The sequence below is a fragment of the Aquarana catesbeiana genome, linkage group LG13 (genome assembly GCF_042186555.1).
Source record: "Aquarana catesbeiana isolate 2022-GZ linkage group LG13, ASM4218655v1, whole genome shotgun sequence".
Taxonomy (NCBI): Eukaryota; Metazoa; Chordata; class Amphibia; order Anura; family Ranidae; genus Aquarana; species Aquarana catesbeiana.
In genome coordinates this window covers 218478285-218505373 of record NC_133336.1, presented here as the reverse complement: position 1 = coordinate 218505373, position 27089 = coordinate 218478285, and the positions used below count along the sequence as shown (strand labels likewise).

Below are 27089 nucleotides of genomic sequence, written 5' to 3'. Positions count from 1 at the left end.
GCGCTCTTCTCCTCGCGCTCTTCTCCTCTCTTCGCCCTCTTCTCCTCTCCTCGCGCTCTTCTCTTTTACTCGCGCTCTTCTCCTCTTCTTGCGCTCTTCTCCTCTCCTCGCACTCTCCTCTGCTCCTCTCCTCGCCCTCTTCTCCTTTCCTCACGCTCTTCTCCTTTCCTCGCACTCTTCTCCTCTCCTCACACTCTTCTCTTCGCACTCTTCTCCTCTCCTCGCCCTCTTCTCCTCTCCTCGCCCTCTTCTCCTCTCCTCGCCCTCTTCTCCTCTCCTCGCACTCTTCTCCTCGTGCTCTCTTCTCCTCTCCTCGCACTCTCCTCTCCTCCTCTCCTCGCCCTCTTCTCCTCTCCTCGCCCTCTTCTCCTCTCCTCGCCCTCTTCTCCTCTCCTCGCCCTCTTCTCCTCGTGCTCTCTTTCTCCTCTCCTCGCACTCTCCTCGCCCTCTTCTCCTCTCCTCGCCCTCTTCTCCTCTCCTCGCCCTCTTCTCCTCTCCTCGCCCTCTTCTCCTCACCCTCTTCTCCTCCTTTCCTCGCGCTCTTCTCCTCTTCTCACGCTCTTCGTCTCTTCTCTTTGCACTCTTCTCCTCGAGCTCTTTTCTCCTCGCGCTCTTCTCCTCTCCTCACACTCTCCTCTCCTCGCCCTCTTCTCCTCTCCTCGCCCTCTTCTCCTCTCCTTGCGCTCTTCCTCCCTCTCCTCGCGCTCTTCTCTTCACGCTCTTCTCTCCTCATGCTCTCTTCTCCTCTCCTCACCCTCTTCTCCTCTCCTTGCGCTCTTCTCCTTGCACTCTTCTCCTCTTCTCACGCTCTTCGTCTCTTCTCTTCGCACTCTTCCTCCTCTCCTCGCACTCTCTCCCCCTCCCTCCTATACTCACCATGTTCTCTTCTCTCCACAGGGACGGCAGTTCTTTGTAGCCCGGCCATCAACCTGAAGGAAGGAGAGAGTAAGACTTCATCCAATCAGATGTTCTGTATATAGGAGAGGAGCTCCCCGGAGATTATATATGATGTCATTATCACATGATATGACCCCAGACTGGAGATTATAGATGTTCTGTATATAGGAGAGGAGCTCCCCGGAGATTATATATGATGTCATTATCACATGATATGACCCCAGACTGGAGATTATAGATGTTCTGTATATAGGAGAGGAGCTTCCCGGAGATTATATATGATGTCATTATCACATTATATGACCCCAGACTGGAGATTATAGATGTTCTGTATATAGGAGATGAGCCCCCTGGGGTATAGTCAGGGACGCTCCTCATAAATGGACTTGTCCGGAGTAGTTATCCTGGTCGATTGATGGGGATCTATTGATTTCTCCCTATGTTTGGCCTTGTTGCACTTTTCTCTTCTACCACTAGGTGGCCGGGTATTTGGTGGAATTAGATATGAGAAGGACAACCTAAGGTCATTTGATAGGTATGTGGGGTATCTCAGCCAATGGGCGGTGGTTTTTTGGATCCCTTGGCCTGCTGGGAGAACCTCTATATTCGGGTAGAGTCAGGTGATCGATGTTCTGTGGCACCTGGACGGTTTCTGGTTGGACCTGTGTCGTGTTGCCTGGGCTGCTAGGCCGGAGATTGGGCCTATTCTGGGGACATCTGGCTTCCAGGCTGTCTGAGGGCCAATCCAGAATCAAGAGAGCAGCTCAGGGTTGGGATTACGGCTGGTCCAGAGGAAGGAGAAAACCCAGCAAAGCACAATCCCATCTGCTACATCCCCGAGAGGCAATCAGATGTTCCCTAGATGAACTCTACCTATAAATGTTGGTGCCCGGTGTCAGGGGTTCACTCCAAGGGTAGCACTTTAAGGACACCACCACTCGTTTTTATCCATTTCAGGGCTGGTTTTGCCCACTTTTATTTAAAAGAAAGTTCAAAGCAAACACAGAAGATTCCCCCGAAGGGGTATTCAGTATTGCAGACCTCCCGGCTTGCTCTCCAGATCAGGCCTTACACTTTAGGGCCTTGGTCTCCTAGAGACCGGATGCTCAGCACCTCCGTGTGTACAGCAAGTAGCCTCGTTCTACACCGACTCCCACCTCTCTCTCCTAGGTGAGACCCTACTGAATCCCAGACATCCTGTCTACAGGGTGGAGTCATCTCCAACTGGGAGCCTAGAGCCTGGCCATACACCTATCCTAGGTGAGACCCTACTGACTCCCAGACCTCCTGTCTACAGGGTGGAGTTGTCTCCAACTGGGAGCCTAGAGCCTGGCCATACACCTATCCTAGGTGAGACTCTACTGACTCCCAGACCTCCTGTCCACAGGGTGGAGTCCTCTCCAACTGGGAGCCTAGAGCCTGGCCATACACCTATCCTAGGTGAGACTCTACTGACTCCCAGACCTCCTGTCTACAGGGTGGAGTCATCTCCACCTGGGAGCCTAGAGAATGGCCATACACCTATCCTAGGTGAGACCCTACTGACTCCCAGACCTCCTGTCCACAGGGTGGAGTCATCTCCAACTGGGAGCCTAGAGAATGGCCATACACCTATCCTAGGTGAGACTCTACTGACTCCCAGACCTCCTGTCCACAGGGTGGAGTCCTCTCCAACTGGGAGCCTAGAGCCTGGCCATACACCTATCCTAGGTGAGACCCTACTGACTCCCAGACCACCTGTCTGCTGGGTGGAGTCGTCTCCAACTGGGAGCCTAGAGCCTGGCCATACACCTATCCTAGGTGAGACTCTACTGACTCCCAGACCTCCTGTCCACAGGGTGGAGTCCTCTCCAACTGGGAGCCTAGAGCCTGGCCATACACCTATCCTAGGTGAGACCCTACTGACTCCCAGACCTCCTGTCCACAGGGTGGAGTCATCTCCAACTGGGAGCCTAGAGCCTGGCCATACACCTATCCTAGGTGAGACCCTACTGACTCCCAGACCTCCTGTCTACAGGGTGGAGTCCTCTCCAACTGGGAGCCTAGAGCCTGGCCATACACCTATCCTAGGTGAGACTCTACTGACTCCCAGACCTCCTGTCTACAGGGTGGAGTCCTCTCCAACTGGGAGCCTAAAACCTGGCCATACACCTATAGATTATCTGCAGATTTTCTATGGACAGATGGAAAAAGTGGAAGAGATTCCTCCATCTACGCTGAACTGTGTGGATGGAAGAATCTCCCAGTGGGCCAAGCTTCCATATCTTACTAGTCGGTCCCGCTGGCTCTCACAATATCTGAACATTCTGATTGGGTTCAGGAATTGTTTAGATTGAGAACCAGCGGAGCCGACTAGCAAGATACTGAAGCTTGGCCCACTGGGAGATTCCTCCATCCACACAGTTCAGCGTAGATGGAGGAATCTGTTGCACTTTTTCCATCTAACCATAGAAAATCTGCAGATAATCTATAGGTGTATGGCCGGCCTTAGTCTGGTGATTAAAGCCCAGAATACAGCTGACCCATCAGTGAACTTTATTAGACCTGAATCCTGGCAAGTAGGGATGAGCTTCGTGTTCGACTTGAACATCGGCTGTTCGGTCATTCGCCGAATTCCGAACTTTATGGGCCGTTCGCGCCAAATTCGTGTGGCGCGTCACGGCCCATAATTCACTGCGGCATCGCAGTGCATTGCTGGCTGATGATTGGCCAAGCATGCACTATGACCCGCATGCTTGGCCAATCACAGCGCCGCCTTAACAGAGAGCCGTAATTGGCCAAAGCCAAGGAGGCTTTGGCCAATTATGGCTCAGGGGATTTAGTACACGCCCCACACTATATAAGGCCGCCTGCACGGCGGCCCTGTGTAGTGTGTGTTCCGGTGTTCATTGAGAGAGAGAGAGAGAGAGAGACAGACAGTGTCATTTCATTTGAGTTAGATAGATTAGGCAGAACAGTCAGTCAGTTAGCTGCACTTACAGTGTATTGTGTATATATATACATCCCAGGTGTTGTGTGTATATATATATATACACTGTATTCAGTTTAGCTAGATCCGTTCCTGTTATCTTCTAGACTATTTACATTTAGTGCAGTGCGTCCTGCTCACAGTGTTCAGCTAGATCCGTTCCTGTTATCTTCTAGACTATTTACATTTAGTGCAGTGCGTCCTGCTCACAGTGTTCAGCTAGATCCGTTCCTGTTATCTTCTAGACTATTTACATTTAGTGCAGTGCGTCCTGCTCACAGTGTTCAGCTAGATCCGTTCCTGCTATTTACATTTAGTGCAGTGCGTCCTGCTCACAGTGTTCAGCTAGATCCGTTCCTGTTATCTTCTAGACTATTTACATTTAGTACAGTGCGTCCTGCTCACAGTGTTCAGCTAGATCCGTTCCTGCTATTTACATTTAGTGCAGTGCGTCCTGCTCACAGTGTTCAGCTAGATCCGTTCCTGTTATCTTCTAGACTATTTACATTTAGTGCAGTGCGTCCTGCTCACAGTGTTCAGCTAGATCCGTTTCTGTTATATTCCTACTGACAGGCAGGCTTGTCTTGTTACAGTATATACAGCTACCTGAAGAAAATTGCTGGTGTTCTTTTGATCCTATTAGTACCACAGTCAGGCAGCTAGACTATTTACAGTTAGTGCAGTGCGTCCTGCTCACAGTGTTCTGCTAAACCTACAAGTTAGTGGGGTGCGTCCTGCTCACAGTGTTCAGCTAAACCTACAAGTTAGTGGGGTGCGTCCTCCTCACAGTGTTCAGCTAAACCTACAAGTTAGTGGGGTGCGTCCTGCTCACAGTGTTCAGCTAAAGCTACCTGTAGAAGGTTGGTGGTGTTCTCATACTACAGGCAGGCAGTTGATTTTGCTAGCTGCAGTATCAGTACATATATATATATATATATATATATATATCCCAGCTTAGTGCAGCTACAGGCCATTAGTATGTCTGGAAGGCCAAGAAGGAGAGGCAGACAGTCACAAGCCAATAAGAGAGGGCAAGCAGGCTCTGTGTCTAGTGCTGGTCGTGGAGACGGTGCATCCTCATCAGCACGTGGCCATGGGACACGCTTGGCCTTTTTTTCGGCAGCTGGCCGTGTTGAGCCGCAACATGCGGAAGACTTGGTCGAGTGGATGACCAAGCCGTCCTCATCCTCCTCATCCTCTCTCACCCATGCTCAGGGTACTTTGTCTGGCAAAGCAGCGGCCTCTTCCCTCAGCTCAATGTCATCAGTGACTCCTTCCCTAGCTCCACCATGTCCTCATGAGGATTCCCTCGAACTGTTTGACCACAGTGTTGGGTACATGCTCCAGGAGGATGCCCAGCGTTTGGAAGGCTCTGATGATGATACTGAGCTCGATGAAGGCAGTAACACGAGCACGGACAGAGGGGGTGCCCAAGAAGGACAGCAATCTGGCAGTCATGCTCCCCCTGCTGCAGCATACTGCCAGGTTTGCTCCAGTGATGAGGAGGGAGGGGATGATGAGGTCTCTGACTCAACGTGGGTGCCTGATAGGAGAGAGGAGGAGGAGGAGGAGGAGGAGGAGGCGGCAGCACATCACCAACGAGGCAGGATGCCCTCCAGGGGCCAGCCTAAGGGCAGCACATTGACTGCATCACACCCCAAAGCTCCACATGTGCAGGGCGCTGCAGTCTTTGCGCGTTATTCAAAAAGTTCTTTGGTGTGGGCCTTTTTTGAGACGAGTGCATCGGATCGCACCGCTGCTATTTGCAACATATGTCTCAAGCGTATCTCGCGTGGCCAAAACATCTCCCGCTTGGGTACCACATGCTTGACCAGACATATGTTGACCTGCCATGCAGTTCGTTGGCAAGCGTATCTAAAAGACCCACACCAAAGAACAAAGAGGACCTCTCCTTGCTCCTCATCAGCTGTGATCTCCAACCCCACTAGACCTTCAGTCCTCTCTGAGACCTGCACTGAGAGGAATGAAGGTGTAGAATTAGGTGTGTCACAGCCAAGTACTTGTGGGCAATCTGCTTTTGGTACACCGACGTCAGATTGTACCAGGCAAATTTCCCTGCCCCAGCTGCTGCACCGCCGAAAGAAGTTTGCTCCCAGCCATCCACATGCCCAGCGGTTGAATGCTAGCTTGGCAAAATTGCTAGCACTTCAACTGCTGCCTTTTCAGTTGGTAGACTCTGCCCCATTCCGTGAGTTCGTGAAATGTGCGGTTCCTCAGTGGCAGGTACCCAAACGCCACTTTTTCTCACGGAAGGCGATTCCGGCTCTCTACTGGCATGTGGAAGGCAATGTCCATGCCTTGCTGGACAGGGCGGTCAGCGGTAAGGTGCATATTACCGCTGACTCATGGTCCAGCAGGCATGGACAGGGACGTTACCTAAGTTTCACGGCGCATTGGGTGACTCTGCTGGCAGCTGGGAAGGATGCAGGACAAGGTGCAGTAGTGTTGGAGGTTGTTCCGCAACCACGCCTCCAAAATGCTGATTGTGACACACCTCTCTCCTCCACCCCCTCCTCTTCTTCTTCCTCCATGGCCTCTTCCTCGGAACCAGCGGTGCTCCGTAGTCGTTCAAGGGGCTACGCAAGTACGCAGGCCAAAAGATGCCATGCGGTGCTTGAGCTGGTGTGCTTGGGGGACAGGAGCCACACTGGGACAGAGGTTCTGTCAGCTCTGCAGGGGCAGGTTCAGAGGTGGTTGACGCCACGCCAACTTAAGGCAGGAATGGTGGTTTGTGACAATGGCACCAACCTCCTCTCTGCCCTCCGACAGGGACAAATGACCCATGTGCCCTGTTTGGCTCACGTCCTTAACTTGGTGGTGCAGCAGTTCTTGGGCAGGTATCCGGGCTTACAGGATGTCCTGAGGCAGGCCAGGAAAGTCTGTGTGCATTTCCGCTGGTCATATAATGCCAGTGCTCGGCTGACGGACCTCCAAAAGGAGTTTAACCTGCCCAAGAACTGCCTAATCTGTGACATGCCCACCAGGTGGAACTCAACATTGGCCATGCTGCAGCGGCTGCACACGCAGCTGAGGGCCATCAATGAGTACCTGTGCGACTATGGCACCAGGACAGGGTCAGGGGAGCTTGTTTTTTTTTCCCCACGCCAGTGGGCCATGATCAGGGATGCATGCACTGTCCTGTCACCATTTGAGGAGGCCACGAGGATGGTGAGCAGTGACAGTGCATGCATCAGTGACACTGTCCCCCTTGTCCACCTGTTGGAGCACACGCTGCGTGGAATAATGGACAGGGCACTTGAGGCAGAACAGAGGTAGGAAGAGGAGGACTTCCTTAGCTCTCAAGGCCCCCTTTATCCAGACAGTGTTCCTGCGTGCCCGCCGATCACACAGGAAGAGGACGAGGAGGAAGAGGAGGAGGAGGAGGAGGAAGATTGTGTCAGTATGGAGGTGGAGCCTGGCACTCAGCATCAGCAGCAGTCTTTAAGGGATCAGTCCCAAGAAACACATGGACTTGTACGTGGCTGGGAGGAGGTGGCTGCGGACCATGTCGTCCTTAGTGACCCAGAGGACTCCGGACCGAATGCCTCAGCAAACCTACGCTGCATGGCCTCCCTGATCCTGCAAAGCCTGCGTAAGGATCCTCGTATTCGTGGTATCAAGGAGAAGGACCAATACTGGCTGGCAACCCTCCTTGATCCACGTTACAAGGGTGAGGTTGCGGACCTTATCTTACCATCGCAGAGGGAGCAGAGGATGAAACATCTTCGGGAGGCCTTGCAGAAAGGTCTGTGCAACGCGTTCCCAGAGACTGGGAGGTTACAAACTCCTGTTTCTGGACAACGTGTTGCTGAGGCTTCGGTCAGTCAAAGAAGGAGCGGTGGAGAAGGTGGCCGTCTGACCGATGCGTTCAGACAATTTTTTGGTCCGCAGCCCCAAGGTATGATCGGTTCCAGCAACCATCGCCAGCGTCTGTTTTACATGGTGCAGGAATACCTAGGGGCAAGATCAGACTTGGACACCTTTCCCACCGAAAATCCTCTGGGTTACTGGGTCTTGAGGATGGATCACTGGCCAGAGCTTGCACAGTATGCAATTGAGCTACTGGCCTGTCCTGCATCCAGCGTTCTTTCAGAACGCACATTCAGTGCTGCTGGAGGCGTGGTAACCGATCACAGGGTGCGTCTGTCCACTGACTCGGTCGATCGACTGACCTTCATAAAAATGAATGAGTCTTGGATCACCACCAGCTACCAAGCACCTGATGCTGATGTAACCGAATATTTTTTTTGAAATCTCAGATCCCTTCAAAGACTGCCTATGCTGATGCTGAGTGACTATCCTGAGTAATTATCCTCTTCCTCCTCAATCATCACGCTGATAGCTTGTAAGAACATTTTTGGTTCTGGGCGCCACCACCAGTGCCTAAGGCACAATTTTTCTGCCCTTGTTTAACAGGGGCGTGTAATTACAATTTTTGATGTAATACTTTGCAGCAGGGCTCGTTCCTGCATTCCAACTAGAGTGTCTGTGAGGGGTTGCAGTGTTGTGGCACCAGCACCAGTGCCTAAGGCCCAATTTTTCTGCCCCTGTCTAACAGGGGCGTGTAATTACAATTTTTGATGCAATACTTTGCAGCAGGGCTCGTTCCTGCGTTCCAACTAGAGTGTCTGTGAGGGGTTGCAGTGTTGTGGCACCAGCACCAGTGCCTAAGGCCCAATTTTTCTGCCCCTGTCTAACAGGGGCGTGTAATTACAATTTTTGATGTAATACTTTGCAGCAGGGCTCGTTCCTGCATTCCAACTAGAGTGTCTGTGAGGGGTTGCAGTGTTGTGGCACCAGCACCAGTGCCTAAGGCCCAATTTTTCTGCCCCTGTCTAACAGGGGCGTGTAATTACAATTTTTGATGCAATACTTTGCAGCAGGGCTCGTTCCTGCGTTCCAACTAGAGTGTCTGTGAGGGGTTGCAGTGTTGTGGCACCAGCACCAGTGCCTAAGGCCTAATTTTTCAGCTCCTGTTCAACAGGGGCATGTAATTACAATTCTTGATCTAATATTTCACAGCAGGGCCCTGTGAGGGCTTACAGTGTTGTGGCCACAGCAACACCTAAGGCCCAAATTTCTGCTGAGTATATAGGGCAGGACCCTACTTTCAAACATCTAACTTACAAACGACTCCTACTTGCAAACGGAAGGAGACAACAGGAAGTGAGATGAAATCTACCCCTAGGAAGGGAAATTCTCTCCTGTAAGAGTTAATATGGGAAAAACATTTCTCCTTTCCACTGATGCTTTCCAATCCATTGGGACAAAAAGTGAGGTGAAATCTTCTGAAGAGGAGCACAGACAGCAAAACAAATGTCACAGGGGTGATAACCCTTCCCTATGTTTTCCAAAAAGATTAAAAAAGATTTTTTGGCTGGAGCTAAACACGTTAAAAATGTTCAAAATTACAAACAGATTCTACTTAACAACAAACCTACAGCCTGTATACTGCTGTTCAGAGTATATAGGGCCTGGTGGCCCCACACCTTTCCTTATTTTAATTTGGGTGCGGGGTTCCCCTTAATATCCATACAAGACCCAAAGGGACTGGTAATGGACTGGGGGGTACCCATGCCGTTTGTCTCACTGATTTTCATCCATATTGCCAGGACCCGACATGACATTAAACCCGCAAGCAGTTTTAAATGAGATTTTTTCCTTTAAAAATGACATTTGGTGCAGGGACTGTTCTAAACACGGGAAACACGCGTCACTTTACAGACATACTATAGACACCCCTCAGGTACGATATTTAAAGGAATATTTCACTTTTTTTTTTTTTACTTTAAGCATCATTAAAATCACTGCTCCCGAAAAAACGGCCGTTTTTAAAAGTTTTTTTTGCATTGATACATGTCCCCTGGGGTAGGACCCGGGTCCCCAAACCCTTTTTAGGACAATACCATGCAAATTAGCCTTTAAAATGAGCACTTTTGATTTCGAACGTTCGAGTCCCATAGACGTCAATGGGGTTCTAACGTTCGTGTGAACTTTCGGTCCGTTCGCGGGTTCTGGTGCGAACCGAACTGGGGGGTGTTCGGCTCATCCCTACTGGCAAGGAACCATCCTGCTACACCACTTATATTACATGTATACTCTTCCTCCTCAGATGCAGAATTTCCATGCAATTATCCCATCTACCAGAACCCACGTGTGGAGTGGAAGTTCACATCCGGCACTGACTCCACCATGATGTACTATGATGGAGAACTGACAAGTAAGTCACCCATTAAACCTCCCCTCCATCTCCTGCCCAGGTAAATGGCCCTCTATTTACAGCATGTGGTGAGAGGGGGCAGACACAAATCAAGTTGGGGAGGATATCGGGGACAGATATAAATCATGGGGGGGGCTATTGGTGAGATGGGACACACAACAATTATGGGTGGGGAGGTGGAGATTGGGGGTGGTGGTTTTTCCATCATAAATCCCCTGCTATAAGCTGTATTAGAGGGTGGAGTTGGGACAGATGAGGTGTCCTCCAGGTATCAGATGATCATTCTCCATTAATATGTTGGTTTCTCTCATAGCACCCTATAAGAGTCGGGCGACCTTCTTCCCACAAGGCCTCCGGCTAGATTCGGTGACCAGGAAGGACAGTGGGGAATATTCGTGTGAGGTGACCGGAAAGGATTCCAGCGGGAAGCCGCAGTACTTCCAGGACAAGACTCAGCTGGTGGTGTTGGGTGAGAATATTGGTGACCTCAGTACTGTGACTTTCTAGGATGGGTTGGGATGACCTCTCACTTTCTGTTCTTCTTCAGTTCCCCCCTCTGTGCCCATCGCTCAGGTACCAACTTCTGTCAGTACCGGGAGTACCGCAACCCTTTACTGCATTGAGAAGGACGCCTCACCACCTCCAGTCTTCACCTGGTACAAGAATGGTGTCCCAATGCCCGAAAACCCCAAGGACAGCCCCACCTTCCAGAACTCCAGCTACACCATCGATAAAACAACTGGACAACTGGTAAGCTGCAAACCCATGTGCCAGTCACTGACCCATCCACTGTACTAGGTATAGATCAGGTATTGGTATAGTGACCCATCCACTGTACTAGGTATAGATCAGGTATTGGTATAGTGACCCATCCACTGTACTAGGTATAGATCAGGTATTGGTATAGTGACCCATCCACTGTACTAGGTATAGATCAGGTATTAGTATAGTGACCCATCCACTGTACTAGGTATAGATCCAGGTATTGGTATAGTGACCCATCCACTGTACTAGATATAGATCAGGGATTGGTATAGTGACCCATCCACTGTACTAGGTATAGATCAGGTATTGGTATAGTGACCCATCCACTGTACTAGGTATAGATCAGGTATTGGTATAGTGACCCATCCACTGTACTAGGTATAGATCAGGTATTGGTATAGTGACCCATCCATTGTACTAGGTATAGATCAGGTATTGGTATAGTGATCCATCCACTGTACTAGGTATAGATCAGGTATTGGTATAGTGACCCATCCACTGTACTAGATATAGATCAGGGATTGGTATAGTGACCCATCCACTGTACTAGGTATAGATCAGGTATTGGTATAGTGACCCATCCACTGTACTAGGTATAGATCAGGTATTGGTATAGTGACCCATCCACTGTACTAGGTATAGATCAGGTATTGGTATAGTGACCCATCCACTGTACTAGGTATAGATCAGGTATTGGTATAGTGACCCATCCAATGTACTAGGTATAGATCAGGTATTGGTATAGTGACCCATCCACTGTACTAGGTATAGATCAGGTATTGGTATAGTGACCCATCCATTGTACTAGGTATAGATCAGGTATTGGTATAGTGATCCATCCACTGTACTAGGTATAGATCAGGGATTGGTATAGTGATCCATCCACTGTACTAGGTATAGATCAGGTATTGGTATAGTGACCCATCCACTGTACTAGGTATAGATCAGGTATTGGTATAGTGACCCATCCACTGTACTAGGTATAGATCAGGTATTGGTATAGTGACCCATCCATTGTACTAGGTATAGATCAGGTATTGGTATAGTGACCCATCCATTGTACTAGGTATAGATCCAGGTATTGGTATAGTGACCCATCCAATGTACTAGGTATAGATCAGGGATTGGTATAGTGACCCATCCACTGTACTAGGTATAGATCAGGTATTGGTATAGTGACCCATCCACTGTACTAGGTATAGATCAGGTATTGGTATAGTGACCCATCCATTGTACTAGGTATAGATCAGGTATTGGTATAGTGACCCATCCATTGTACTAGGTATAGATCAGGTATTGGTATAGTGACCCATCCACTGTACTAGGTATAGATCAGGTATTGGTATAGTGACCCATCCACTGTACTAGGTATAGATCAGGTATTGGTATAGTGACCCATCCATTGTACTAGGTATAGATCAGGTATTGGTATAGTGACCCATCCACTGTACTAGGTATAGATCCAGGTATTGGTATAGTGACCCATCCAATGTACTAGGTATAGATCAGGGATTGGTATAGTGACCCATCCACTGTACTAGGTATAGATCAGGTATTGGTATAGTGACCCATCCACTGTACTAGGTATAGATCAGGTATTGGTATAGTGATCCATCCATTGTACTAGGTATAGATCCAGGTATTGGTATAGTGACCCATCCAATGTACTAGGTATAGATCAGGGATTGGTATAGTGACCCATCCACTGTACTAGGTATAGATCAGGTATTGGTATAGTGACCCATCCATTGTACTAGGTATAGATCCAGGTATTGGTATAGTGACCCATCCAATGTACTAGGTATAGATCAGGGATTGGTATAGTGACCCATCCACTGTACTAGGTATAGATCAGGTATTGGTATAGTGACCCATCCATTGTACTAGGTATAGATCAGGTATTGGTATAGTGACCCATCCATTGTACTAGGTATAGATCAGGTATTGGTATAGTGACCCATCCACTGTACTAGGTATAGATCAGGTATTGGTATAGTGATCCATCCACTGTACTAGGTATAGATCAGGTATTGGTATAGTGATCCATCCACTGTACTAGGTATAGATCAGGTATTGGTATAGTGACCCATCCACTGTACTAGGTATAGATCAGGTATTGGTATAGTGACCCATCCACTGTACTAGGTATAGATCAGGTATTGGTATAGTGACCCATCCACTGTACTAGGTATAGATCAGGTATTGGTATAGTGATCCATCCACTGTACTAGGTATAGATCAGGGATTGGTATAGTGACCCATCCACTGTACTAGGTATAGATCAGGGATTGGTATAGTGACCCATCCACTGTACTAGGTATAGATCAGGTATTGGTATAGTGACCCATCCACTGTACTAGGTATAGATCAGGGATTGGTATAGTGATCCATCCATTGTACTAGGTATAGATCAGGGATTGGTATAGTGACCCATCCACTGTACTAGGTATAGATCAGGGATTGGTATAGTGACCCATCCACTGTACTAGGTATAGATCGGGTATTGGTATAGTGACCCATCCACTGTACTAGGTATAGATCAGGTATTGGTATAGTGATCCATCCACTGTACTAGGTATAGATCGGGTATTGGTATAGTGACCCATCCACTGTACTAGGTATAGATCAGGTATTGGTATAGTGACCCATCCACTGTACTAGGTATAGATCAGATATTGGTATAGTGACCCATCCACTGTACTAGGTATAGATCAGGTATTGGTATAGTGACCCATCCACTGTACTAGGTATAGATCAGGTATTGGTATAGTGATCCATCCACTGTACTAGGTATAGATCAGGTATTGGTATAGTGACCCATCCACTGTACTAGGTATAGATCAGGTATTGGTATAGTGACCCATCCACTGTACTAGGTATAGATCAGGTATTGGTATAGTGACCCATCCACTGTACTAGGTATAGATCAGGTATTGGTATAGTGACCCATCCACTGTACTAGGTATAGATCAGGTATTGGTATAGTGACCCATCCAATGTACTAGGTATAGATCAGGTATTGGTATAGTGACCCATCCACTGTACTAGGTATAGATCAGGTATTGGTATAGTGACCCATCCACTGTACTAGGTATAGATCAGGTATTGGTATAGTGACCCATCCACTGTACTAGGTATAGATCAGGTATTGGTATAGTGACCCATCCAATGTACTAGGTATAGATCAGGTATTGGTATAGTGACCCATCCACTGTACTAGGTATAGATCAGGTATTGGTATAGTGACCCATCCACTGTACTAGGTATAGATCAGGTATTGGTATAGTGACCCATCCACTGTACTAGGTATAGATCAGGTATTGGTATAGTGACCCATCCAATGTACTAGGTATAGATCAGGTATTGGTATAGTGACCCATCCACTGTACTAGGTATAGATCAGGTATTGGTATAGTGATCCATCCACTGTATTAGGTATAGATCCAGGTATTGGTATAGTGATCCATCCACTGTACTAGGTATAGATCAGGTATTGGTATAGTGACCCATCCACTGTATTAGGTATAGATCCAGGTATTGGTATAGTGATCCATCCACTGTACTAGGTATAGATCAGGTATTGGTATAGTGACCCATCCACTGTACTAGGTATAGATCAGGTATTGGTATAGTGATCCATCCACTGTACTAGGTATAGATCAGGTATTGGTATAGTGACCCATCCACTGTACTAGGTATAGATCAGGTATTGGTATAGTGACCCATCCACTGTACTAGGTATAGATCCAGGTATTGGTATAGTGACCCATCCACTGTACTAGGTATAGATCAGGTATTAGTATAGTGACCCATCCACTGTACTAGGTATAGATCAGGTATTGGTATAGTGACCCATCCACTGTACTAGGTATAGATCAGGTATTGGTATAGTGATCCATCCACTGTACTAGGTATAGATCAGGGATTGGTATAGTGATCCATCCACTGTACTAGGTATAGATCAGGTATTGGTATAGTGACCCATCCACTGTACTAGGTATAGATCAGGTATTGGTATAGTGACCCATCCACTGTACTAGGTATAGATCAGGGATTGGTATAGTGACCCATCCACTGTACTAGGTATAGATCAGGTATTGGTATAGTGACCCATCCACTGTACTAGGTATAGATCAGGTATTGGTATAGTGACCCATCCACTGTACTAGGTATAGATCAGGTATTGGTATAGTGACCCATCCACTGTACTAGGTATAGATCAGGGATTGGTATAGTGACCCATCCACTGTACTAGGTATAGATCCAGGTATTGGTATAGTGACCCATCCACTGTACTAGGTATAGATCCAGGTATTGGTATAGTGACCCATCCACTGTACTAGGTATAGATCAGGTATTGGTATATTGACCCATCCACTGTACTAGGTATAGATCAGGTATTGGTATAGTGATCCATCCACTGTACTAGGTATAGATCAGGTATTGGTATAGTGACCCATCCACTGTACTAGGTATAGATCCAGGTATTGGTATAGTGACCCATCCACTGTACTAGATATAGATCAGGGATTGGTATAGTGACCCATCCACTGTACTAGGTATAGATCAGGTATTGGTATAGTGACCCATCCACTGTACTAGGTATAGATCAGGTATTGGTATAGTGACCCATCCACTGTACTAGGTATAGATCAGGTATTGGTATAGTGATCCATCCACTGTACTAGGTATAGATCAGGTATTGGTATAGTGACCCATCCACTGTACTAGGTATAGATCAGGTATTGGTATAGTGATCCATCCACTGTACTAGGTATAGATCAGGTATTGGTATAGTGACCCATCCACTGTACTAGATATAGATCAGGGATTGGTATAGTGACCCATCCACTGTACTAGGTATAGATCAGGTATTGGTATAGTGACCCATCCATTGTACTAGGTATAGATCAGGTATTGGTATAGTGATCCATCCACTGTACTAGGTATAGATCAGGTATTGGTATAGTGACCCATCCACTGTACTAGATATAGATCAGGGATTGGTATAGTGACCCATCCACTGTACTAGGTATAGATCAGGTATTGGTATAGTGACCCATCCACTGTACTAGGTATAGATCAGGTATTGGTATAGTGACCCATCCACTGTACTAGGTATAGATCAGGTATTGGTATAGTGACCCATCCAATGTACTAGGTATAGATCAGGTATTGGTATAGTGACCCATCCACTGTACTAGGTATAGATCAGGTATTGGTATAGTGACCCATCCATTGTACTAGGTATAGATCAGGTATTGGTATAGTGATCCATCCACTGTACTAGGTATAGATCAGGTATTGGTATAGTGACCCATCCACTGTACTAGGTATAGATCAGGTATTGGTATAGTGACCCATCCACTGTACTAGGTATAGATCAGGTATTGGTATAGTGATCCATCCACTGTACTAGGTATAGATCAGGTATTGGTATAGTGATCCATCCACTGTACTAGGTATAGATCAGGTATTGGTATAGTGACCCATCCACTGTACTAGGTATAGATCAGGTATTGGTATAGTGACCCATCCACTGTACTAGGTATAGATCAGGTATTGGTATAGTGACCCATCCATTGTACTAGGTATAGATCAGGTATTGGTATAGTGACCCATCCATTGTACTAGGTATAGATCCAGGTATTGGTATAGTGACCCATCCAATGTACTAGGTATAGATCAGGGATTGGTATAGTGACCCATCCACTGTACTAGGTATAGATCAGGTATTGGTATAGTGACCCATCCACTGTACTAGGTATAGATCAGGTATTGGTATAGTGACCCATCCATTGTACTAGGTATAGATCAGGTATTGGTATAGTGACCCATCCATTGTACTAGGTATAGATCAGGTATTGGTATAGTGACCCATCCACTGTACTAGGTATAGATCAGGTATTGGTATAGTGACCCATCCACTGTACTAGGTATAGATCAGGTATTGGTATAGTGACCCATCCATTGTACTAGGTATAGATCAGGTATTGGTATAGTGACCCATCCACTGTACTAGGTATAGATCCAGGTATTGGTATAGTGACCCATCCAATGTACTAGGTATAGATCAGGGATTGGTATAGTGACCCATCCACTGTACTAGGTATAGATCAGGTATTGGTATAGTGACCCATCCACTGTACTAGGTATAGATCAGGTATTGGTATAGTGATCCATCCATTGTACTAGGTATAGATCCAGGTATTGGTATAGTGACCCATCCAATGTACTAGGTATAGATCAGGGATTGGATAGTGACCCATCCACTGTACTAGGTATAGATCAGGTATTGGTATAGTGACCCATCCACTGTACTAGGTATAGATCAGGTATTGGTATAGTGATCCATCCACTGTACTAGGTATAGATCAGGTATTGGTATAGTGACCCATCCATTGTACTAGGTATAGATCCAGGTATTGGTATAGTGACCCATCCAATGTACTAGGTATAGATCAGGGATTGGTATAGTGACCCATCCACTGTACTAGGTATAGATCAGGTATTGGTATAGTGACCCATCCATTGTACTAGGTATAGATCAGGTATTGGTATAGTGACCCATCCATTGTACTAGGTATAGATCAGGTATTGGTATAGTGACCCATCCACTGTACTAGGTATAGATCAGGTATTGGTATAGTGATCCATCCACTGTACTAGGTATAGATCAGGTATTGGTATAGTGATCCATCCACTGTACTAGGTATAGATCAGGTATTGGTATAGTGACCCATCCACTGTACTAGGTATAGATCAGGTATTGGTATAGTGACCCATCCACTGTACTAGGTATAGATCAGGTATTGGTATAGTGACCCATCCACTGTACTAGGTATAGATCAGGTATTGGTATAGTGACCCATCCACTGTATTAGGTATAGATCAGGTATTGGTATAGTGATCCATCCACTGTACTAGGTATAGATCAGGGATTGGTATAGTGACCCATCCACTGTACTAGGTATAGATCAGGGATTGGTATAGTGATCCATCCACTGTACTAGGTATAGATCAGGGATTGGTATAGTGATCCATCCACTGTACTAGGTATAGATCAGGGATTGGTATAGTGACCCATCCACTGTACTAGGTATAGATCAGGTATTGGTATAGTGACCCATCCACTGTACTAGGTATAGATCAGGGATTGGTATAGTGATCCATCCATTGTACTAGGTATAGATCAGGGATTGGTATAGTGACCCATCCACTGTACTAGGTATAGATCAGGGATTGGTATAGTGATCCATCCACTGTACTAGGTATAGATCAGGTATTGGTATAGTGACCCATCCACTGTACTAGGTATAGATCAGGGATTGGTATAGTGACCCATCCACTGTACTAGGTATAGATCGGGTATTGGTATAGTGACCCATCCACTGTACTAGGTATAGATCAGGTATTGGTATAGTGATCCATCCACTGTACTAGGTATAGATCAGGGTATTGGTATAGTGACCCATCCACTGTACTAGGTATAGATCAGATATTGGTATAGTGACCCATCCACTGTACTAGGTATAGATCAGGTATTGGTATAGTGACCCATCCACTGTACTAGGTATAGATCAGGTATTGGTATAGTGATCCATCCACTGTACTAGGTATAGATCAGGTATTGGTATAGTGACCCATCCACTGTACTAGGTATAGATCAGGTATTGGTATAGTGACCCATCCACTGTACTAGGTATAGATCAGGTATTGGTATAGTGACCCATCCACTGTACTAGGTATAGATCAGGTATTGGTATAGTGACCCATCCACTGTACTAGGTATAGATCAGGTATTGGTATAGTGACCCATCCAATGTACTAGGTATAGATCAGGTATTGGTATAGTGACCCATCCACTGTACTAGGTATAGATCAGGTATTGGTATAGTGACCCATCCACTGTACTAGGTATAGATCAGGTATTGGTATAGTGACCCATCCACTGTACTAGGTATAGATCAGGTATTGGTATAGTGACCCATCCAATGTACTAGGTATAGATCAGGTATTGGTATAGTGACCCATCCACTGTACTAGGTATAGATCAGGTATTGGTATAGTGATCCATCCACTGTACTAGGTATAGATCCAGGTATTGGTATAGTGACCCATCCACTGTACTAGGTATAGATCAGGTATTGGTATAGTGACCCATCCACTGTACTAGGTATAGATCCAGGTATTGGTATAGTGACCCATCCACTGTACTAGGTATAGATCAGGTATTGGTATAGTGACCCATCCACTGTACTAGGTATAGATCAGGTATTGGTATAGTGACCCATCCACTGTACTAGGTATAGATCAGGTATTGGTATAGTGACCCATACAATCCACTGTACTAGGTATAGATCAGGTATTGGTATAGTGACCCATCCACTGTACTAGGTATAGATCAGGTATTGGTATAGTGACCCATCCACTGTACTAGGTATAGATCAGGTATTGGTATAGTGACCCATCCACTGTACTAGGTATAGATCAGGTATTGGTATAGTGACCCATCCACTGTACTAGGTATAGATCAGGTATTGGTATAGTGACCCATCCACTGTACTAGGTATAGATCAGGTATTGGTATAGTGATCCATCCACTGTACTAGGTATAGATCAGGTATTGGTATAGTGACCCATCCACTGTACTAGGTATAGATCAGGTATTGGTATAGTGACCCATCCACTGTACTAGGTATAGATCAGGTATTGGTATAGTGACCCATCCACTGTACTAGGTATAGATCAGGTATTGGTATAGTGACCCATCCACTGTACTAGGTATAGATCAGGTATTGGTATAGTGACCCATCCACTGTACTAGGTATAGATCAGGTATTGGTATAGTGATCCATCCACTGTACTAGGTATAGATCAGGTATTGGTATAGTGACCCATCCACTGTACTAGGTATAGATCAGGTATTGGTATAGTGACCCATCCACTGTACTAGGTATAGATCAGGTATTGGTATAGTGACCCATCCACTGTACTAGGTATAGATCAGGTATTGGTATAGTGACCCATCCACTGTACTAGGTATAGATCAGGTATTGGTATAGTGACCCATCCACTGTACTAGGTATAGATCAGGTATTGGTATAGTGACCCATCCAATGTACTAGGTATAGATCAGGTATTGGTATAGTGACCCATCCACTGTACTAGGTATAGATCAGGTATTGGTATAGTGACCCATCCACTGTACTAGGTATAGATCAGGTATTGGTATAGTGACCCATCCACTGTACTAGGTATAGATCAGGTATTGGTATAGTGACCCATCCACTGTACTAGGTATAGATCAGGTATTGGTATAGTGACCCATCCACTGTACTAGGTATAGATCAGGTATTGGTATAGTGACCCATCCACTGTACTAGGTATAGATCAGGTATTGGTATAGTGACCCATCCCTGTACTAGGTATAGATCAGGTATTGGTATAGTGACCCATCCACTGTACTAGGTATAGATCAGGTATTGGTATAGTGACCCATCCACTGTACTAGGTATAGATCAGGTATTGGTATAGTGACCCATCCACTGTACTAGGTATAGATCAGGTATTGGTATAGTGATCCATCCACTGTACTAGGTATAGATCAGGTATTGGTATAGTGACCCATCCACTGTACTAGGTATAGATCAGGTATTGGTATAGTGACCCATCCACTGTACTAGGTATAGATCAGGTATTGGTATAGTGATCCATCCACTGTACTAGGTATAGATCAGGTATTGGTATAGTGACCCATCCACTGTACTAGGTATAGATCAGGTATTGGTATAGTGATCCATCCACTGTACTAGGTATAGATCAGGTATTGGTATAGTGACCCATCCACTGTACTAGTATAGATCAGGTATTGGTATAGTGACCCATCCACTGTACTAGGTATAGATCAGGTATTGGTATAGTGACCCATCCACTGTACTAGGTATAGATCAGGTATTGGTATAGTGACTCCATCCACTGTACTAGGTATAGATCAGGTATTGGTATAGTGACCCATCCACTGTACTAGGTATAGATCAGGTATTGGTATAGTGATCCATCCACTGTACTAGGTATAGATCAGGTATTGGTATAGTGACCCATCCACTGTACTAGGTATAGATCAGGTATTGGTATAGTGACCCATCCACTGTACTAGGTATAGATCAGGTATTGGTATAGTGATCCATCCACTGTACTAGGTATAGATCAGGTATTGGTATAGTGACCCATCCACTGTACTAGGTATAGATCAGGTATTGGTATAGTGACCCATCCACTGTACTAGGTATAGATCAGGTATTGGTATAGTGACCCATCCACTGTACTAGGTATAGATCAGGTATTGGTATAGTGACCCATCCACTGTACTAGGTATAGATCAGGTATTGGTATAGTGACCCATCCACTGTACTAGGTATAGATCAGGTATTGGTATAGTGACCCATCCACTGTACTAGGTATAGATCAGGTATTGGTATAGTGATCCATCCACTTGTACTAGGTATAGATCAGGTATTGGTATAGTGACCCATCCACTGTACTAGGTATAGATCAGGTATTGGTATAGTGACCCATCCACTGTACTAGGTATAGATCAGGTATTGGTATAGTGACCCATCCACTGTACTAGGTATAGATCAGGTATTGGTATAGTGACCCATCCACTGTACTAGGTATAGATCAGGTATTGGTATAGTGACCCATCCACTGTACTAGGTATAGATCAGGTATTGGTATAGTGACCCATCCACTGTACTAGGTATAGATCAGGGATTGGTATAGTGACCCATCCACTGTACTAGGTATAGATCAGGTATTGGTATAGTGATCCATCCACTGTACTAGGTATAGATCAGGTATTGGTATAGTGACCCATCCACTGTACTAGGTATAGATCAGGTATTGGTATAGTGACCCATCCACTGTACTAGGTATAGATCAGGTATTGGTATAGTGATCCATCCACTGTACTAGGTATAGATCAGGTATTGGTATAGTGACCCATCCACTGTACTAGGTATAGATCAGGTATTGGTATAGTGACCCATCCACTGTACTAGGTATAGATCAGGTATTGGTATAGTGACCCATCCACTGTACTAGGTATAGATCAGGTATTGGTATAGTGACCCATCCACTGTACTAGGTATAGATCAGGTATTGGTATAGTGACCCATCCACTGTACTAGGTATAGATCAGGTATTGTATAGTGACCCATCCACTGTACTAGGTATAGATCAGGGATTGGTATAGTGACCCATCCACTGTACTAGGTATAGATCAGGTATTGGTATAGTGACCCATCCACTGTACTAGGTATAGATCAGGTATTGGTATAGTGACCCATCCACTGTACTAGGTATAGATCAGGTATTGGTATAGTGACCCATCCACTGTACTAGGTATAGATCAGGTATTGGTATAGTGACCCATCCACTGTACTAGGTATAGATCAGGTATTGGTATAGTGACCCATCCACTGTACTAGGTATAGATCAGGTATTGGTATAGTGACCCATCCACTGTACTAGGTATAGATCAGGTATTGGTATAGTGACCCATCCACTGTACTAGGTATAGATCAGGTATTGGTATAGTGACCCATCCACTGTACTAGGTATAGATCAGGTATTGGTATAGTGACCCATCCACTGTACTAGGTATAGATCAGGTATTGGTATAGTGACCCATCCACTGTACTAGGTATAGATCAGGGATTGGTATAGTGACCCATCCACTGTACTAGGTATAGATCAGGTATTGGTATAGTGACCCATCCACTGTACTAGGTATAGATCAGGTATTGGTATAGTGATCCATCCACTGTACTAGGTATAGATCAGGGATTGGTATAGTGACCCATCCACTGTACTAGGTATAGATCAGGTATTGGTATAGTGACCCATCCACTGTACTAGGTATAGATCAGGTATTGGTATAGTGACCCATCCACTGTACTAGGTATAGATCAGGTATTGGTATAGTGACCCATCCACTGTACTAGGTATAGATCAGGTATTGGTATAGTGACCCATCCACTGTACTAGGTATAGATCAGGTATTGGTATAGTGATCCATCCACTGTACTAGGTATAGATCAGGTATTGGTATAGTGACCCATCCACTGTACTAGGTATAGATCAGGTATTGGTATAGTGACCCATCCACTGTACTAGGTATAGATCAGGGTATTGGTATAGTGACCCATCCACTGTACTAGGTATAGATCAGGTATTGGTATAGTGAACCATCCACTGTACTAGGTATAGATCAGGTATTGGTATAGTGACCCATCCACTGTACTAGGTATAGATCAGGTATTGGTATAGTGACCCATCCACTGTACTAGGTATAGATCAGGTATTGGTATAGTGACCCATCCACTGTACTAGGTATAGATCAGGTATTGGTATAGTGATCCATCCACTGTACTAGGTATAGATCAGGTATTGGTATAGTGACCCATCCACTGTACTAGGTATAGATCAGGTATTGGTATAGTGACCCATCCACTGTACTAGGTATAGATCAGGTATTGGTATAGTGACCCATCCACTGTACTAGGTATAGATCAGGTATTGGTATAGTGATCCATCCACTGTACTAGGTATAGATCAGGTATTGGTATAGTGACCCATCCACTGTACTAGGTATAGATCAGGTATTGGTATAGTGACCCATCCACTGTACTAGGTATAGATCAGGTATTGGTATAGTGACCCATCCACTGTACTAGGTATAGATCAGGTATTGGTATAGTGACCCATCCACTGTACTAGGTATAGATCAGGTATTGGTATAGTGACCCATCCACTGTACTAGGTATAGATCAGGTATTGGTATAGTGACCCATCCACTGTACTAGGTATAGATCAGGTATTGGTATAGTGACCCATCCACTGTACTAGGTATAGATCAGGTATTGGTATAGTGATCCCATCCACTGTACTAGGTATAGATCAGGTATTGGTATAGTGACCCATCCACTGTACTAGGTATAGATCAGGTATTGGTATAGTGAACCATCCACTGTACTAGGTATAGATCAGGTATTGGTATAGTGACCCATCCACTGTACTAGGTATAGATCAGGTATTGGTATAGTGACCCATCCACTGTACTAGGTATAGATCAGGTATTGGTATAGTGACCCATCCACTGTACTAGGTATAGATCAGGTATTGGTATAGTGACCCATCCACTGTACTAGGTATAGATCAGGTATTGGTATAGTGATCCATCCACTGTACTAGGTATAGATCAGGTATTGGTATAGTGACCCATCCACTGTACTAGGTATAGATCAGGTATTGGTATAGTGACCCATCCACTGTACTAGGTATAGATCAGGTATTGGTATAGTGACCCATCCACTGTACTAGGTATAGATCAGGTATTGGTATAGTGACCCATCCACTGTACTAGGTATAGATCAGGTATTGGTATAGTGACCCATCCACTGTACTAGGTATAGATCAGGTATTGGTATAGTGACCCATCCACTGTACTAGGTATAGATCAGGTATTGGTATAGTGACCCATCCACTGTACTAGGTATAGATCAGGTATTGGTATAGTGACCCATCCACTGTACTAGGTATAGATCAGGTATTGGTATAGTGACCCATCCACTGTACTAGGTATAGATCAGGTATTGGTATAGTGACCCATCCACTGTACTAGGTATAGATCAGGTATTGGTATAGTGACCCATCCACTGTACTAGGTATAGATCAGGTATTGGTATAGTGACCCATCCACTGTACTAGGTATAGATCAGGTATTGGTATAGTGACCATCCACTGTACTAGGTATAGATCAGGTATTGGTATAGTGACCCATCCACTGTACTAGGTATAGATCAGGTATTGGTATAGTGACCCATCCACTGTACTAGGTATAGATCAGGTATTGGTATAGTGACCCATCCACTGTACTAGGTATAGATCAGGTATTGGTATAGTGATCCATCCACTGTACTAGGTATAGATCAGGTATTGGTATAGTGACCCATCCACTGTACTAGGTATAGATCAGGTATTGGTATAGTGACCCATCCACTGTACTAGGTATAGATCAGGTATTGGTATAGTGACCCATCCACTGTACTAGGTATAGATCAGGTATTGGTATAGTGACCCATCCACTGTACTAGGTATAGATCAGGTATTGGTATAGTGACCCATCCACTGTACTAGGTATAGATCAGGTATTGGTATAGTGACCCATCCACTGTACTAGGTATAGATCAGGTATTGGTATAGTGACCCATCCACTGTACTAGGTATAGATCAGGTATTGGTATAGTGACCCATCCACTGTACTAGGTATAGATCAGGTATTGGTATAGTGACCCATCCACTGTACTAGGTATAGATCAGGTATTGGTATAGTGACCCATCCACTGTACTAGGTATAGATCAGGTATTGGTATAGTGACCCATCCACTGTACTAGGTATAGATCAGGTATTGGTATAGTGATCCATCCACTGTACTAGGTATAGATCAGGTATTGGTATAGTGACCCATCCACTGTACTAGGTATAGATCAGGTATTGGTATAGTGACCCATCCACTGTACTAGGTATAGATCAGGTATTGGTATAGTGACCCATCCACTGTACTAGGTATAGATCAGGTATTGGTATAGTGACCCATCCACTGTACTAGGTATAGATCAGGTATTGGTATAGTGACCCATCCACTGTACTAGGTATAGATCAGGTATTGGTATAGTGACCCATCCACTGTACTAGGTATAGATCAGGTATTGGTATAGTGACCCATCCACTGTACTAGGTATAGATCAGGTATTGGTATAGTGACCCATCCACTGTACTAGGTATAGATCAGGTATTGGTATAGTGACTCCATCCACTGTACTAGGTATAGATCAGGTATTGGTATAGTGACCCATCCACTGTACTAGGTATAGATCAGGTATTGGTATAGTGACTCCATCCACTGTACTAGGTATAGATCAGGTATTGGTATAGTGACCCATCCACTGTACTAGGTATAGATCAGGTATTGGTATAGTGACCCATCCACTGTACTAGGTATAGATCAGGTATTGGTATAGTGACCCATCCACTGTACTAGGTATAGATCAGGTATTGGTATAGTGACCCATCCACTGTACTAGGTATAGATCAGGTATTGGTATAGTGACCCATCCACTGTACTAGGTATAGATCAGGTATTGGTATAGTGATCCATCCACTGTACTAGGTATAGATCAGGTATTGGTATAGTGACCCATCCACTGTACTAGGTATAGATCAGGTATTGGTATAGTGACCCATCCACTGTACTAGGTATAGATCAGGTATTGGTATAGTGACCATCCACTGTACTAGGTATAGATCAGGTATTGGTATAGTGACCCATCCACTGTACTAGGTATAGATCAGGTATTGGTATAGTGACCCATCCACTGTACTAGGTATAGATCAGGTATTGGTATAGTGACCCATCCACTGTACTAGGTATAGATCAGGTATTGGTATAGTGACCCATCCACTGTACTAGGTATAGATCAGGTATTGGTATAGTGACCCATCCACTGTACTAGGTATAGATCAGGTATTGGTATAGTGACCCATCCACTGTACTAGGTATAGATCAGGTATTGGTATAGTGACCATCCACTGTACTAGGTATAGATCAGGTATTGGTATAGTGACCCCATCCACTGTACTAGGTATAGATCCAGGTATTGGTATAGTGATCCATCCACTGTACTAGGTATAGATCAGGTATTGGTATAGTGACCCATCCACTGTACTAGGTATAGATCAGGTATTGGTATAGTGACCCATCCACTGTACTAGGTATAGATCAGGTATTGGTATAGTGACCCATCCACTGTACTAGGTATAGATCAGGTATTGGTATAGTGACCCATCCACTGTACTAGGTATAGATCAGGGATTGGTATAAGTGACCCATCCACTGTACTAGGTATAGATCCAGGTATTGGTATAGTGATCCATCCACTGTACTAGGTATAGATCAGGTATTGGTATAGTGACCCATCCACTGTACTAGGTATAGATCAGGTATTGGTATATTGACCCATCCACTGTACTAGGTATAGATCAGGTATTAGTATAGTGACCCATCCACTGTACTAGGTATAGATCCAGGTATTGGTATAGTGACCCATCCACTGTACTAGGTATAGATCAGGTATTGGTATAGTGACCCATCC

At 45.3% G+C, this 27089-nt stretch overlaps 1 protein-coding gene across 1 annotated transcript in view; it reads left to right on the top strand.

Moving 5' to 3' along the window:
- The first annotated feature begins 871 nt into the window (after positions 1-871).
- Positions 872-27089, top strand: part of LOC141116670 (junctional adhesion molecule A-like) — a 49556-nt gene continuing 23338 nt past the window's right edge. Inside the window, exons 1-4 of the mRNA XM_073609062.1 lie at positions 872-945; positions 9999-10106; positions 10420-10575; positions 10654-10856. Of these exons, the coding sequence (XP_073465163.1) occupies positions 10079-10106; positions 10420-10575; positions 10654-10856 (387 nt within the window). The 5' untranslated portion in view covers positions 872-945; positions 9999-10078. The remainder of the gene's footprint in view (positions 946-9998; positions 10107-10419; positions 10576-10653; positions 10857-27089) is intronic.